The 17,649-nt window shown below is 39.9% G+C and overlaps 1 protein-coding gene across 2 annotated transcripts in view; it reads left to right on the top strand.

Moving 5' to 3' along the window:
• The window catches only part of GNPAT (glyceronephosphate O-acyltransferase), a 42,112-nt gene that overhangs the window by 2,134 nt on the left and 22,329 nt on the right, over positions 1-17,649 (top strand). Inside the window, exons 2-8 of one of the 2 annotated variants that reach the window (XM_032806380.2) lie at positions 3,507-3,695; positions 8,594-8,770; positions 10,309-10,438; positions 13,073-13,200; positions 13,499-13,574; positions 14,443-14,594; positions 14,688-14,818. In XM_032806380.2, coding sequence (XP_032662271.1) covers positions 3,507-3,695; positions 8,594-8,770; positions 10,309-10,438; positions 13,073-13,200; positions 13,499-13,574; positions 14,443-14,594; positions 14,688-14,818 — 983 coding nt within the window. Of the gene's footprint in view, positions 1-3,503; positions 3,696-8,593; positions 8,771-10,308; positions 10,439-13,072; positions 13,201-13,498; positions 13,575-14,442; positions 14,595-14,687; positions 14,819-17,649 lie in introns of both variants that reach the window. The other variant, XM_032806379.2, reaches the window with a different exon arrangement.

Below are 17,649 nucleotides of genomic sequence, written 5' to 3'. Positions count from 1 at the left end.
TGGAAGGAGACCCTCACAGGCACTCAGCAGCTGCTCTCTGGCTTTATGGAAGAGATGAGAGTTTTCTCCTGCCCCAAGGATGGCTGCTGCGAGTGCAGATTTCTCTGTATCATCTGTGCCTAGGACTCCCTGGTACCATCAGAGTTTGGCGTGTGAAGCAAAGACTGCCCTTCCCCACTCCCACCACAAAAGTTCCCATGCAAGCATCCTGGGAATTGAAGATCGGCCCCTTCTTTCCCATCTCCTACCCTTCTATAACAGCAACAAAAGCCCTTTGACTGCTCTTTGTGCTTATGGAGACTCCCTGTTCTGATATGCCCAGGCACCTGCTGTTGCTTCCTGGCTCTGAGTTCAAGAACAAGTGAAGATTGTCTCATCCCTGTACTTCCCCTCTTGGCCAGGGCCACTCCACTGCACTGTGGAGAGTTCCTGGGGGTTGCTGCCACACTTCACTTTAACTTATATTTATGTACCAATATATTTTGTTGTTTTACATATATTTAATATATGAACTAGCACTATTCTGTGCCCTATCCTCTCACCCCCTCACCCTCCTGCTGCTCATATTTTAGGTCTTGGAGCTCCTTTTATAGATTCCTCTTTTCCTGCTTTATTTTTGACCAGGATGATTGATGCAGAGAGATCAGTGGCAACAGCTGACACACTACACACACTAATACCAGTCATAGCACATATGTTCTTAGATTACTTAGGTTTTGTAGCACACTGATCAATTGGAGACTGGAGGGAGAAGCAAAGATTGAAAGTTTTATAATGTCACTGAAAAAAATCAAGTGTAAGGAATTTTAAATGGCCACATCTATATTTAACAACTGGTAGAGATTCAGGCTATGTCTACACTGGCACTCTTGTTGTTAAAACTGTTTTCACTCAGGGGTATAAAAAAATACCGCCTGACTGGCAGAAGTTTTAACGATGAAAAGCACCGATGTGGACAGAAATTCGTCAGCAGGACCTGTGCTCCTGGTAACAAAGCTACAGCCCCTCATTTGAGATGGATTTCCTTTGTCGCTGGGAGAGCTCTCTCCCACTGATAAAAGAGCAGCTACACAGTGCACCTTACAATGGTGCAGCTGCAACGGCACAGCCATTCCACTGTGAGGGGCGCAGTATAGACGTAGCCTTAATCTATTGTTTACCCTTTCTTGTAAATTCTCACTTCTCAATTTCTTCTTTTCGTGTTTGGTCTTTACACAAATACAAGTTGCTTTGGATACATTGCGTAAAATCTGTTGCTTTTAAAAAAAAAAAAATTAGATAAGCAGGTGAAAAAAATTATACTTCTGTTTCATTTAAGTAAAAAAATCAAGCTTTTGTTTTTGTGTACAAGTAACTTGAATACCTGAACTTTAAAATCTCCCAGAACTTTACCTTTATGTGCAAGAGTTGTTTGGTAAGCATGATCAAATGGATTTCAAAATAACATGGTAGTAAACAACTGTAAATTTGCTTTCATTGTAAGCACAGTAAAACAATTTTATTAGGCTTTAGTTTCATAATTATCTGCAGCACTTTAATATTGCACAGATCTGAGTTATGCAATAGCTGTATAATGCTGCTGCTGCAGATTTTTGTGTAACTATCATTTGGTGCAGTTTAAGACTTGTGGAGTTGTGCCAACACAGTTGTGCATCTCTATAGTGCCATGGCCTAAGGAACTTTGCTTTATTTCTTGTTTATGATAAAGAGAAAATGCAAAAAACTACAGTAGTGCTAAATTAGTTACATTTTCCTTATTTGCATTTAAAGTTGCAAGAGTAAAGGTTCTAATAGCAAGGTTAACTTTGCCACATCTCACACAGTATTTTTTTTTTTATTACTTTTTAGATAGTAGCTGCCAGCAATCTCAATTTAGTTGGGACTTCTCTACGATTTGCACACTCCTGACATGTGGTTTCAATTTTGAACAAAGTCCTGGGGACTATGCCACGTCCATGATCACTGAAGTCTTGGAAAGATTCTCATTGATTTCAGTGGACTTGAATCAAGTCCTATTTCAGTAGCAGCTGGGGGTTTTACTGCCCTACTGACATAGCTGTGAGTTTGTGATGCATGCAGGAGACTACTGTGCCCTTTGGTATTGCATATGCCCAGTGGCGTTGGTAGAAAATATCGCTTTTTTCCCCGCTTGAACAAAGAATTGACAGTAAACACACCTCTATCAGGTGAGTTTGAAGTTCCCATATACCTGATACAGGCAGAAAAGTTGGGTGCAGCCTATATGGTGAGTTTTGTCGTATGAACAGATACACTATTTTAGTTCCTAAATGCAACGTAGGAACATTTATATCTCTCTTCTTCAGGCCACCACTGTGAGTTGGACCCATGCCTTTCTAGGTCTGTGAGCTACCTTTGATTGTGTTGACCACAAGATGTTGCTGTGGTCACTGGCAGGGATGAGTGACTTCTTTTCTGCCAAAAGAGCACAGAAGGTGGTGCCTGTCTGTCTCAAGGGTCCTCTTGTGTTGGTTGCTGCAGACTTCTATCCCATGATGCTTCTTGCTCAGCATATTTGTGAGGCCTCTGTGGGTTACACTGAATATCTCCAATGTGCGGATGACGGTCAGTTTTATGTTTCCATTTCATATGAGTCCAGTGGATGCAGTTAATTGATTTTCTTAGTGTTTTGCTGCTGCTGCTTGAGTTTGGATGAGTGCAAGATGGCTGAAACACAGCCCCAGCAAGACTAAGGGGACTAGCCAGAGCGATTGGCATAGAAAATAGCCCTCTCAAATGGAACGCCTTTTGTTATTCAGGTTTTCTCCCTGAGGTCTTGTTGGATCCATCCCTGCTTCAGGATACTGAGTTAATATCAACAGCTGAAAAACCTATTTATTATTTTTGTTTGGCCAGAGGGAGGTCAGGTCCTTTTCTTTTATGTGTGAAGCTTACCATGGTGATCCATGCCTTTCTCACTGCCAGATGGATAAATGTACTATATACTGCATGAGTCTATGCTTTAAGTGACCCAGAAACTTTAACAAACTGGCCATCGCATTTTGCACTAGGTATAGGGTGTTTCCTTCAAGGACTCCTTTTACACCTATGTTTCCTGATTTGCATTGTCTTCCAGTTTGATTTGGGATATAATTTCAGGGGTTAATTTTTATCCTTATCCAAGATGCAACCCATCTAAGGCTATCACAGAGATCACCTCATTCCTTGCAATTGCAATTGCAACAGTTGAAATCAGAAGTGCTTAAGTCACAACCTATTCGTTTAATTAAGAAGATGCTGGAGGCAAGGCATTTTTGCTGTGGTCCCTGTCAACTTTCAAAGCCCATTTGTTCTGCCAAGCTGTTTTTGGTGTGGAAGGTTAAATCTATGTAATATTTGTATATGCACTCAAAGCATGGGAATTTGTTAAAGAATTCAAATAAACATTGCAAAAGTATTATATGACAGCTGAATAAATTGATATATCTAAGAATACCATTGGCTGGTTTAAGATATGGTCTCATTCTGTGTTTGCATATTCCCAGCAGAAAGAACTCACATCAAAGAAAAGGGATGAGTTTGAAGATATCTTGGAGGAGAGACGGCAGTCTAGTGACCTGCGATATGCAATGAAATGTTATAGTCCTGTCATTTACAAAGGACTTTCAGCTTGCAAGCCAAGTGCCATTAAAGATAGTGTTCTGCAATCTGAGCAAGTTCAGTATGTTATCAAACAGGTGAGACTGCACACTGAGTCTCTGATTCGTAGTAGGTGAAATCCAGATAGACATTGTGTGGGAGGAGGGGAGAATTCTTTTTCTGATCTCTGTCAGACAGGTTTTGTTTTTGGAAAGACCAAGTTCTTGATTTACTGAACATTACACTTTGCTAGCAGGCAAAATAAATACACTGATTTACCCACAGGAGTATGGTAGATGATCTCCAAGCAGAGTTTTGATTTTTGCGGGCATGCCAGTATGTTGCACTGTTTATCCACTCTGCTTGACTTTTTTTATGGGTTTGGGGGGGACGGGACAACATTGTGAAATGGGTAAGCATACATTTTATGTAATTTCCAACTTGCTTTAAAGGAGAATGGTTTTTACAATTTTTTTCCAATTTGTTTTTACAACTGTAATAACTCCTTCCCATCATGCATCATCATCAGGTTTTGAAGCCTGAACTTTCAGCATTTCAGCACAGCCTGCTCCTGCTTGAGCTACAGGACTCACTGCATTAGCTGGCAGCAAGAGAAGGCAGTTATCCTAGACTGAGGTGGGCTGCTGAATCCAGGAGGCTGTCAGTCGAAACCTGGCTTGGCTGCCTCCTTCCCACCTCTCCCAAGAAGTTAAAGGAATTCCTGCCCTGTCTGGTGCTCCTGGGTGGGATAGAACACTTGGATCATGTATTAGGTCCATGGAGGGGATGGTGATAGGGACAAATGGCAATGTAGGGGAAATGGCAGTTTTTAACCCTTTATAACTGCTAACCAAACAAAGGGTAGGAATAAATGGTCACTTTTCACAGTGGTGAGATCTGTATTTTGATCTATGATGTTTAACATCGTCCTAAAATAATACGTAAAAGGGGGTGAACAGTGAGATGGCAAAATTTGTAGATGATACAAAATTACACCAGGTAGATAAGTTCAAAGTTGATTGTAAAGAGTCATAAAGAGATCTCACTAAACTGGGCAAAAAAATGGCAGATGAAATTCAATGCTGATAAGTGTGCAAAGTAGTGTACCTTGGAAAAATAATCCCAACTATATGTACAAAATCATGGAGTCTAAATTAGCTGTTATCATGCAAGAAGGAGATTCTTGGTCATCTCGGCTAGTTCCCTGAAAACGTCTGCTCAATCAGCAGCAGCAGCAGTCAAAAAAGCTAATAGAATGTTAGGAACCATTAGTAAAGGGATAGGTAATAAAACAGGAAAGTATCTAGTGCCACTCTGTAAATCCATGATATGCCCACACCTTGAATACTGCATGCAGTTCTGGTTACCTCATCTCTCTACTTTTTCCACTTCTAATGTATTATTTTCTGAGAAGGGCAACAAAAATGGTTAGAGGTATATGGAATAGCTTCCATATGAAGAAAGGATTAAAAGACTGGGATTGATCAGCTTAGAGAAGAGATGATAAAGTAGGTTATGAAACAGGTCTATAAAATCATGAATGACATGAAGAAAGTTAATAGGATAGTGTTATTTACCCCTTAATGTAACACAAGAACTAGTGGTCACGTGATGAAATTAATAGGCAGCAGGTTTAAAACAAAAAAAAAGTACTACTTCACGCAACTTGTGGAACTTTTGGCCTTCACAACATCTCCTGGTACAAGTATAACTGGGTTCAAAAGAGAATTAGATAAATTCATGAAGGATAGGTTCATCAATGGCTGTTAGCCAAGACGGTCAGTGACACAACCTCAAGCTCCACGTGTCCATAAACCTCCAACTGCCAGAAGCTGGGATTGGATGACGGGAGGAATCACTCAAAATTGCCTTATTTGGCTCATTCACTTTGAAGCATCTGGCACTGACCACTCTTAGAGACAGGATACTGAGTTAGCTGAACCATTGATCTGGCCTGATATGGCCATTCTTCTATTAACCCTTGTTGTACAGACAAAACTACACAGGATCTTTTCAGGGGGCAAGACAAAGATGCCACATTTATTATGATAACAATTTGATTTATGACTAATATCTTAATCCTTATATACACACACATCCATCAGATGTTCTGCAGCTGCTGCATAGTTACCAGTCCTGGACATAGCTTAAGTTCATGGCTTGATTTTGCAGCTTGGGTTCGTAGCTTGTGGCGGCCAACTGGCCAGGAAAGCCGGGCACAAGGACGAGCTGGGTCTCTGTTGGGCCTGCACCGATGTCCTTCCATGTTGGCAGCAGAATGTTACCCAAAGTCTCTCATCTCACCCTTCTTTTTCATAGGCTTTTAGTTTGGATTCAAAGTCTATAGGTCTTGCTGTGTCACGCTGCCTCTGGGTTTGGATTGATCACCCGTCAAATGCAGGTGTGACTTTCAGCCTTGAACCTAGCTTTGATCTTCCTTCTGTTGTTTCTTTTGTCCTTTTCTTTTTAGGGTGGATGCTTCTTACTTTGTTTAGGGCTGTTGTCTAGGTCCCTTCCCAGTCTGTTGTTATTCTGAAGCTTTATCTCATCAGGACAGGCTGGGGCTGGAGGTTGATTCCATCATCCATCCATGCCTCAGTCACACTCTAAACTAACTAATAAGATTATCATGCAGGGTCTGCAAAAATGAAAGGTTGGAGAAAGCTTTATACAAATGGAAGAGTTTTAAAATGGGGTTTGAATTACAATATGGCAACAGTGAATGAAGTTACAGTGTAGCAAGTGTAGGTGGAATGGTGAACAGAAAGTTCATTAATTAAGTGAACAATTAAAAACAATTCATTTTCGTTCTACACCTCTCATGGAATTTCATAGGAGACAAGAAAAGGACTTTCTCTAGCTCAACGGCTTTCTCCCAGCTTGCATTTTAAAGGCCTGCTGCAAGCATGGAGCTGTTTAGTTTCTTTAAAAAGATTCATTGTGACTATATTTTATAGTGGAAAGTGTTAATGCAGAGCTGCAAACGAAGATTACTTGCCAGCTCCCTCCTCTAATTTGCAGTCCCATCCCTTGAGGAGGGCAAGCTGCCAGCAATGCTTGAAACAAGATGGTGGTGAAGTGCTTGCTCAGAACCCCCCCCCCCCCGCACCCTCTGCCACCATCCTCCCCAAGCACTTGGTATGTCTCCACTGCAGCTGAGAGCGATCCTCCCAGCCCAGGGAGACAGACTCTCACTAGTTCTGCTTGAATTAGTGAATGAAAAATGGCAATATGGATGTGGTGGCCTGGGCTAGCCACTCAACCTCAGACCCAGGGATCGGTGGGCTTGGACTTGGGCAGCTACCCCAAGCTGCTACCCTTGTTGCAACGTCCAGGTTGCTACTTTAGCATGCTAGCTTGAGCAGAGCTAACATGAGTCTATCTGCCTGGGCTAGGAGGCATACTCCCAGCTGCAATGTAGACTTATCCTTGGAGGTTAATGATCTTGCCAGTTACAGTCCAGTCTCAAACATTTTTTCTTCAGACTATTGCAAGATGCTCTACTTGTAGGTATATTTCCAAGACAGCCCCCAGCTACAGCTGGTGTAGAACACAACAGCCTCCTGTTTGAGTGGGGAAAACTTACTCACTTGCATTAACCACCCCACATCTTTGGAATTTTCTCCCCTGGGAACTTGCTGGAGCTGGTCTAGCAAGTTTCAGGGTATGAGCTGAGTTGCATTTCTTTGATTTAGTTTTTGTATGATTTTTGTGGTTTATATGGGTTTCTTGTTTCCTAATTTTATGGAATAAGTAACTAGCTGCTGTAGGAGATATGCACTCTATACATTTATTTGTTCATGAAGGATAAGAAGTGTGCTGGTAAGCATTTTACGAATGAAAGTGCCTGCCCTGAATAAATAATAAAAATATACTTCCTGTTAAATATTGATTTTTGTTTGGTGGGGTTAGAGAGGACAGTCACTGGTTTCTTCTGTGTTGCTAAAATAGGCTTTGCTAGGCTTGAAACTATTCAGGATGAAGTAAATTATGTAGAGAAGGAAGTTTGAATGCATCAATTTAACAGTGAACTGGCCACTTGATTGGGATGGAGGAGGGTGGGAGAAGAGAAATTTCTTGACTGTTATAGAAGTGAAAACATAACTAATAAGGTAAATAGTGTACACCTCTCTAAGCTGAGACGTGGTTTACTCACTGATGTTCACTGCATCCTCCATGCTTTTATAACATGCATGTTCCTTATTTAGTTGTTTAATCATGAAGAGTATCTTTTAGGTTAAATTGTTTTTTGAGTTAATATATTGAATAAGGAGATTCCCACTCTCTAACTCCTTAGTAACAATCTCTCAAATGAAAGATTTGCAACAATTAAAACTGAACATCAATATGCAGCATTTGTAGTGATGGTACTTCGTATGCATTTCAGCCACCCATTGCCAAAAGGATACATTACAAAGAGGTGTATGAGTAAGGGGAGTTGAGTCACCCGAGGTACATCTAAAAACTTACTCCAAAAGCATTTTAAAATTTTTCTAAGAATGTGTCTAATAAGAATACTGGCTTTTTAAAATTAACTTTATTAATCCATGAAAGAAGACCAAAGCATGCATTTGTCAGAAAGGCAATTTAATAAATCCTCTTCTAAATGTAAGCTTCCTAAAAAAGATACAAATCTAATACAACCTATATATGCCAATGGATCTTAATGGCTTATTATAAATATAAGTACAGCCTTTGTATGAAACTTATGTTTCAGAAGATGCTCACTTAAATTATTGTGTTTCAGAGGAGTTAACGCTTTACTTTTTTTTGTTTTTGAAATAAAACAGAACCAGTAACATTAGGTTTATGCCTGTCATATAAACCTAAAATAATGTTTGAAACATTTTAGAATGTATTGCATTGCATTGACTTTAATACCTTCCTCTTAGTTTGACAGAATAATAGTTATAGTTGTGGAACAATCTTTTTTTTTTTTTTTTTTTTTTTAATTTATAGGAACTGACTTTTGATCTTATTGTTGCTTTTTATTTAGCTATCAAAAGAGATGGGTGAGTCCACTGATATTATACAAGAAGAAGCCATTGAAATCCTGGATGAGATGGGTCACAATTTACACATAGGAGCTATTCGATTTTTTGCTTTTAGTTTGAGCAAAATATTTAAACGCCTTTTCCAGAGGGTTTGTGTGAATGAAGAAGGAATTCAGAAAGTAAGTATTGGTATAAAGGCTGACATAACTGGTGGTTATATTACTCACTCAGGCATAGACTCTCAATCTGCACCCAAATTTAAGGTTCCAAAAGATGTAAAGCATAAAAGTAGCAAGGCCTAGGATTAGCCTTTTCAACAATTAAAAAGGGAGAAATCTAGATGTGAATAAAGAATTCAAAGGAGACTCTCTAAACTAGTAATTTCAGTACACAAGTATCACAGATTTAAATAATTAATGCATTTTATCCCATTGTGCAGAGCTGTTAGATAGGCTTGTGACTGGGATAAATTTTGAAACGGAGAAAACAATAACTCCTAAAGATGGCCTACAAAGAATTTTTTAAATTGTGCTTATACCCTTGATTGTGGCCTAACTGGTTTTTTCTTGTTTCCCTGGGAAATATCAAGAATGTCAAGTCTGATTTTTCTTTACCTTCTCTCATGCCCCCCACCAAGGACTTGTTGGCAGGCTCAGAATCTGTGTGTGAGCTTTTACATGCATTTATTGAAATGGTGGGAGGAATCTTTATTGAAGATTTTCTTTCTCCAGAATATTAATTAGTCTTTGATGTTAAGTAGTTAACAAAACAAAGACACCGTCTATCTAAATATTTTCCTCCTCTCAGTTGTTCAGTTTTCACTCTCTTGTGATGTTACCATTTTATTAGTTCTCTGGTCAGTATAGAGTCTTACTGAACAGGGCCTGAATTCCTATTTAAATTAAATTAAAATAAAATAGCATAAGAGTAACTTCTCTAGGGTGTTTGGGGGATGGGGAAACTTTATGAAAGAAGTTTTGTTTCTAAAAGGCATACGCCCATTTTTTGTTTAATTTGCTTTTAGTAGTAGGCACTAATAGAGAAAGGTTCTAGAAGTAAAGTTTGGACCCATGATGAAGTGGGATATAGTCATAAGCACTGAAGAATGGGATTTGTGAATAATAGAAACATGGGAACCTGGCTGGAGTTACACCATGATGATAGGTATATGGTATGCCTGAGAGAATAAGAAGCTAGCTCATCAGTATGTATTTCAAAGAATTTCACTATAATCTATATCAATTGTATCTAACTCAGTAAATATCTAAAATATATTAAAGCACTTCAGAGAGGTGTTGGTAGGAATAGAAAGTAAAGGTCATGTTTCTCCATATGTTGTAAGAATGCCCCAAAAATAAAATACTGAAATGTAGTGATTCATTAAGGCAATCGGAATGCAACTGTCAGCAGACCTCCATGACTCATCTCCCACTGTCCAGGGATCCTGCTAGATTTATGATTAAGGGGGAGTTCTCCTTTGAGAAACTCTACATTGACATGGGGTTCAGTGCTAATGTTACTGTAGCTCCAAGTTGTCTGTCAGCAAAAACTGAAAGAATTACAGACTACTGAGAAACACCAGGGTCACCCTCTAATGAAATTCACTATAATGTAAACTTAGAAACAAAAACCATTCTAGTCTGAGATCTTGTTGGAATTTGCCATGATGGCTTCCATGAAAGAGGTTCCCATAAATATTGTTTGTGTTTGTTCTTAGTTACAACAGGCCATTCAGGAGCATCCAGTTGTCCTGCTGCCCAGTCACCGAAGCTATATAGATTTTCTGATGCTATCTTATTTGTTATACACATATGACTTGGCTCTGCCTGTCATTGCTGCAGGAATGGGCAAGTATTTCTTTTAACAATCCGTTTTCAAGATGCAGAGATATTATTATAGCAGGTACCTGGTACTAGCTGCTACCATTAAGGCTGAAATAGTTTCTGTAATAATGCCCCATTTTCATATGGTTAAAACATTCTGAAAAGCATCATTTGGGCAGACGTATCTGCCCAAATGGTGACTTTTTTTTTATAGCACGTTTGAGCAAAACCCCACTAACTGCACTTCTCCGTAATGGTGGGGGAAAATATTTATGTCACTTTAAAAAGTTGCCATGTTTTTTCCCATAAATGCAGATAATTGAAATGGCTGGATTTTGAAACTTGGTATGTGAATATTACTTACTGAAGAGTACCTGCTTGAACAAGTTGGGGGGGAAATTGGTTTGGAAGAGGAGGATTAGATATGATTGAATACTGGCAGCTGCATATGTGCAATAGAACATTTTCATATATTGATTTGCTGTGTGTAGCTTTTTTAAAGTGCCCCTGTAAGCATCTGATCTTGTGAAGTACTTTGTACCTTGTGCAAGGTGCAGACTGCTCCTGAGAAAAATTAGGTTTTGGAAAAAAATTAATCTCTAATTGTGATGAGAATCCAAAATCTTAACAATTTTTGTACAAATGAAATGCCAAGCTGCCTGGGAGCCCTGGCTCCACAGCAGCCCGCCATGCAAGCTGCAGAGGAGCCAGGGAGCTTAGGCCATGAGACACCCAAGTAGCTCTCTAGATGGCTTGTTGGGAGTCTGGAAGGCCCTGAGAACCAGGCAAGCTGGGGAGGAGGATGCAGGAGCCTGGAAGCCATGGCTCTGCAACAAGCAACTTGTGGAGAACTGGGAGCTTGGGCTCCTTGGTAGCCCACCAGGCAGGCTGCTTGGGAGTTGAGAGGGTGGTGGGGGACGGACAGGTGAGCTGGCAGGGAACCACATAAGATTTAATTGGAAACCTGTTCTGATTTCTGTTAAGACTTGTCAAAATCAACACATTCTCACAGAACATTTTGCTTTTGACAAATTAGCATTTTCCAGCAGAAAAAAAAATTCCATGAGAGAACTTTCAACAAGCTTTAGCTGAGACCTTATTATGCACTTTTCAGTATGTCAGTAGGTACCAGTCAGTCTTTAGGGACTTAACTTTGTGCTCTTCACGTGCAAGGTGCTGTAGATGTGGCAATTACTTTATATATTAGGTATACATCTATCACTGTATGATAGTAGTGGTACTGTCTTACAAAGTTTTCAAAAGTACTCTGTGTTAGCTTAACTTTCCTCCCATTGAAGTTAATGGAAGCAGAGTTAGACCAAAATGAATGCACCCTAAATCACTTATGGCACCGCAATATACACTAGATCCTCAGCTGTTTTAAGAACTTACTGTGCCTTACAACACATTAAAGTTTTAAGGTGTGTTAATCTGTAATCACTGTTAGTGCTTTTGTTCTTTATTAAACCTAAGACATTAAATCCCAAATGTATTTTTAATACATTACGATTAATCACCAGAAATTAAGGTTGAAACTTTGAGCTGACTGAATTATATGTGTATATGTTCTATTCCTCTCTTTCTAGTGGGATGTATAGCTTAATATGTGTTTTATCATAGTTTACTCTGTACTGTACTATAAAATTATACAAGATATTCAGGGCAACCAAGTTCATGTTGCTGTTAGAACTGTAACTTTTGTATTTACTGACTCTGACATTCACTGTGCAACCTTAAAAGGTTCCCAAATATAGTGTGTCAGAGGAAGATCCAAAAATCTAACAGATCAAACTTTTTTCAAACTCTCCTGCATTATGTGGCTCCCCAAACAATTCATTGTTATAATGCAAGTGTTCTAAATAACTTGCCAAAACCCAGAAAGGGGTAATCCTGATTCCTCAAGACTAGGAAACACATAACAGCTGTACTTTCGAGTTCCTATTTTCCCTTCCTCATAGAGTTGATGAGCCAGATATCAACTATTGTAAATGGGCTGGGTTTCATTGACTTGAATAGGGCTAGGCCAACTTACATCAGCTATGGATCTATTAGACTATATTTAAATGGACGTGTTGCTCCCTCTCAGGATTATTGAGGGCTTGTCTACATTTACAGCACTGCAGTGCTTAATGAAGACACTATCTACACTGAAGGGAGAAGCTCTTCCTATTGGCATAAGTACACCACCTCCCCAAAGGCGGTAGCTATGTCAACAGGAGGAGCCTTCCCGTCAACACTGTGCTGTATGGGAGTTGAGTCAGTATAATTATGTTGCTCAGGACTGTGGAAAATCCACACCCCTGAGCGATGTTGTTACACTGAGATAAGTTAGTAGTTTCAGGCTTTCTCTATGCTACCATGGACTTTGAGTCAGTATAACAGTGATCAGATTTTCAAGTCTGATCATCCAAATGTCAGAAGAGATCATTGACTGTAAGTGCCCTTTGCACATACAAATGCAGAATTCAAAAACTTGACCCACCATTTGTAGATTTTGTGTGTGTGTGTGGTGCTTGAATGCTAATAGAAGATATTTACAGTGAATCCTCAAAGGATTAGTTCTTTATGGCAATATCTGAGGTCAGAGCTTTAGGGAAACTGATTAATATTAGGTGGCACAGTCAATCAATGCATTTTGTTTGTTTTTTTCCCCCCCAGATTTCCTTGGAATGAAAATAGTTGGTGAGCTGCTACGAAGGTCAGGTGCCTTTTTTATGCGACGTACGTTCGGTGGGAACAGACTCTATTGGGCAGTTTTTGCTGAATATGTAAAAACAATGTTAAGGGTAAATAAATTACTGAACAGTTTTTTTTAAAAAGTACATTTTAAAGCATTAGCTGATCTTACTGGCACATGCGTTCTATGAAAGATACATTAATGTGAAAAACTTTATTTGGTTAATTTAACTATATGCTGTATTGGAGGTGATGGATGAATGTAGATTTAGTGATGCCTGATGTTAGACTTGCGTGGCTTCCAGCTTAAAATAAGCCTTTTTACTTTGTGGAGAGAGAAGATGAAACATTATCATATTGAATTCCCCCCGCCCCCCATCAACTTATTTTTTTATTTTTGTTTTGAAGAATGGTTATGCCCCAATTGAATTTTTTCTCGAGGGAACCAGAAGCCGCACCGCGAAGACTTTGACTCCAAAGTTTGGTATGTTGATTGAAAAAGTTAAAATCTTTATTGAATTTGGGGATTTTCACCAGAGTACCTTATTGTGTTCCTGTGGGGAGAGGGGAGAACCAAAACAATAGAACGTGGGAGAGGAGCAAGGTGGTCCAACATCTTCAGTGACCATGTGTAGTTGTGCAGCACCTCCGCGGGCCACATACAGAAGCAACAGGGTGTCCTCCAAACATAAGGTGTATGTGAGGTCACACTGCACAGAGGACACCATTTTGTAGAGCAGGTCTGTTGTGGGGTGGACAAATTCATGAGCTATATGGAATCATCTTGTAGGCCTCCACACCAGCCTACTCTACTGGTTAATGTTGTGTTGTATACGTCCTGGCACAAGGGGTTCTGGTCCGTGACTCGGGCTGTTAAATGGTACCGCAATACAAATACTAGAAATGAACAAGATTCCTGGCACTCTCATTGCTTCCCTGTGTGGCCTGAGGGAAATCACTTAAATTCTCCCTGCTTCCCATCTGCAATGGGTGTAACAACAGTTATTTATCATCACAGAAGTGTTGTGAAATTTAACTTAGGATTGTAGAAGTGCTGAGAGATTGCTGGGTGGAATATGCTATGTGAATGCAAAGCAGTATGTTGTGTAAATACAGCACAAGTATTTGATCAAATGTAACTTTTCATTTTGCATTGTTTTAAAGCACAGACAGCAACTTTGGCTTATGCTTGCGTCTGCATAGTGTGAGCACAATGCGTATCTTATAACATAGTTTTTGTCCATTGGTACACAACCAGATGCATCCTTTCAATTGCAATTCAGCTTAATTTCCTTTCCAGAAGACTCAGAATGTTTTTGTTTTGTTTTTTCCTCTCACCCACCTATTTACAGGTCTTCTCAGTATTGTGATGGAGCCATTTTTTAAACGAGAGGTTTTTGACACCTACCTTGTTCCAATCAGCATCAGCTATGAGAGGATATTAGAAGAATCCCTCTATGCATATGAACTTTTAGGAGTCCCTAAACCAAAAGAGTCTACATCTGTATGTAAATATATTCAATAATAATATAGTATATTTGCCTGTCTGTATACCCCTGTAATATCAACTCACATTTTTCCCCTCTCCACACTTCAGGGGTTGTTGAAAGCCAGAAAAATCCTCAGCGACAATTTTGGAAGCATACATGTGTATTTTGGGCAGCCTGTGTCACTCAGAACATTGGCCTATGGGAGAGTTGATCGGTGTCCTTATCGCTTGGTCCCAAGGTACCAGAACATCTGATCTCCCAATAGTTTGTGAGCAAATCTATTGTTTGTTTGTTTTTTTGACTCATGTAAAATAGCAAAGTCTGGAGAGTAGCATTTTTCTTTTTTCTTTTCCATGCTGTGAATCAGGTTCGTTCTTTCTCCTCCCCTCTATTTGATCTGATTATTCTGGCAGCTCAGCCACGTTTCTGCAAAAGTCAGGGGTTCGTGTGACTCAAGTGGGGGAAGGATAGCTCAGTGGTTTGAGCATTGGCCTGCTAAACCCAGGGTTGTGAGCTCAATCCTTGAGGGGGCCACTTAGGGATCTGAGGCAAAAATCAGTACTTGGTCCAGCTAGTGAAGGCAGGAGGCTGGACTCAATGACTTTTCAAGGTCTCTTCCAGTTCTAGGAGATAGGTATATCTCCTATTATTATTATTATTATTATTATTAATAAGAGATCAGGTATTTCTGAAGAAGCTCATTATTTGTTGCTTGTTTTGTGAATGTTGTTGAGTATCCTATTCAAGGTTTTGGTGATGTATGTGCCATGCTGGGCTCTACCATTGAGAGCTGTCATTAGTTGAAGTATCTCAGTTTCACCATTTCAAATCTTCCCCTTCCCCCTCTTCCCCCATTGCCTTCTTCATCATTGCAGACAGTATGTGTCCTTGTGTCAAGAAGTGGTAATTTTCAGACAAGATGAATGGTTTCCCAATTTGATATCTAGAATTTAAGATTTTTCATGGCTTTTGTTTAAAGATAGCAGATGTTATAGCCCCAAGCAGTTAGTATCTTTATGAAGCTATTGTTTTAATGGCATTAAGATTTAATAAAATATTCTTAACTGTATTTTTATGAATGTTGCACACTCTGCACTAATATAACAAAAAAATGGAATATTTGATAGTGTTGTGGTTTCCTACTTCATTTGTATTTGATTTAGAAAATGTTTGTGTATAGTATTTTGATCCTCAACATGTGGCAAAAATCAAATTGCTAACCTTACAATCATGCTCATTAGATAAAATCCTGGAAGATAGTAATTCTTTTTCAAGTATCAGAGGGGTAACTGTGTTAGTCTGGATCTGTAAAAGCAGCAAAGAGTCCTGTGGCACCTTATAGACCAGGGTAGGCAACCTGTGGCACATGTGCCAAAGGCAGCACGCGAGCTGATTTTTTTCAGTGGCACTCACACTGCCCAGGTCCTGGCCACTGGTCCAGGGGGGCTCTGCATTTTAATTTAATTTTAAATGAAACTTCTTAAACATTTTAAAAATCTTATTTACTTTACATACAGCAATAGTTAGTTATATATTACGGACTTATGGAAAGAGACCTAAAAATGTTAAAATGTATTACTGGAACGTGTAACCTTAAATTAGAGTGAATAAATGAAGACTCAGCACACCACTTCTGAAAGGTTGCCGACCCCTGTTATAGACTAACAGATGTACTGGAGCATAAACTTTCGTGGGTGAATATGGCATGCATCTGATGAAGCGGGTATTCACCCACGAAAGCTTATGCTCCAATACATCTGTTAGTCTATAAGGTGCCATAGGACTCTTTGTCGCTTCTTCAAATAGCATCCCTTAGAGTGCCTCACATCAGGATATGTTCACGCCCATGCATTGGATTGGAGGCTTTTGTCAGCAGTGTCCATGGATCTGCACCTGCGCCCTAGACATCCTTGTGTCTAGGCATATGGGCCCTTGTATGAGGGCACATAGGATGGGCATACCCACCATCACTCCAATTCTTTCTCAGCCACCTGTGGCTTGAGATGGAGTGTCACCATGTCTGTCAGCTAGCCTCGTGGCTTGCAACACCTCTTATTAAAAAATATCTTAATTTTCTTAGTACTTTTATTTGTTTTTTATTTTTAGCAGTTTGTGCTTTTAAAAGGGGGATTTTCCCCTTCCATTCTATTTTTTTGCCTGATTTGGGCCTTTATTTTTCATGGGCCTTCATCTGTGTCTAAATGTGGATTATGCCTAAGATCCTGGGCTTCAGGACCTGCCAGACCTCCTGCTGTTCTTTCCTACACAGTAGCAGATGTTCAAGCTGCCTCAGGGAGTATCTCATCCTCTCCAAATGTAAGATCTCTTCAGGTTTTTAAGAACAGATGAGAGAAACTGAGGGAGGACAGACTCAAACTCATATTTATCGAGCACTTGCAGAGACCCTCAGGATCAGAGTCACCCCTCTGTACACTGGATCCACAAAGAGTCCTGGTTACTGTCTGTACTGCAACAAACAGCAAAAACCCTGGCGGCCCTTTGGAACCATCAAAACAGAAAAGATCTGATTTCCCAGAAAGGGAGAAGAGAAGGGGAAAGTCACCCCCTCAGGCTGGGTCTCAGGAGACCTTGCATCCCACTACAGGTACAGCTGAGGCTCCCATCCCCTCTAGTACTGAGACAGCACCAGCTAAGACTATCATACCGCATATTGAGAAACTGTACTTGCACTGGCACCAGACTCTGTCTCTCCAAGACACAAGGACTCCAGAAACAAAATTGAAATTGTCATCAGTACTGCCTCCAGCAACCAGAGGTGAAGGATGCCCTGATCATATTTTGATAACCATCTGCAGTACCGCCACACATTCTGGCTCCAAATGTTTCCTAATTTGAGCTCCAGTACTGTCCAGTTTTTTAACCAGGAAAACCCTCAGATCTTGGAGGAGCCTAAATCACCATTGCTGAGGGGTACCAAGAGACACTTAACACTGGTATTGTCTCACCTTCCAGAGCCTACTTGTCCTATGTTACCCTCTTAAATTGTATCTTACCCTCTGATACTGCCAGGGTCTCCAGTTCCTCAAAATTCTTTGAGGGTACACAGAC

The sequence above is a fragment of the Chelonoidis abingdonii genome, chromosome 3 (assembly GCF_003597395.2).
Source record: "Chelonoidis abingdonii isolate Lonesome George chromosome 3, CheloAbing_2.0, whole genome shotgun sequence".
NCBI classification, from domain to species: domain Eukaryota; kingdom Metazoa; phylum Chordata; order Testudines; family Testudinidae; genus Chelonoidis; species Chelonoidis abingdonii.
Note: the sequence above shows the minus strand (reverse complement) of the source record. Positions and strands in the feature narration are given on the sequence as shown.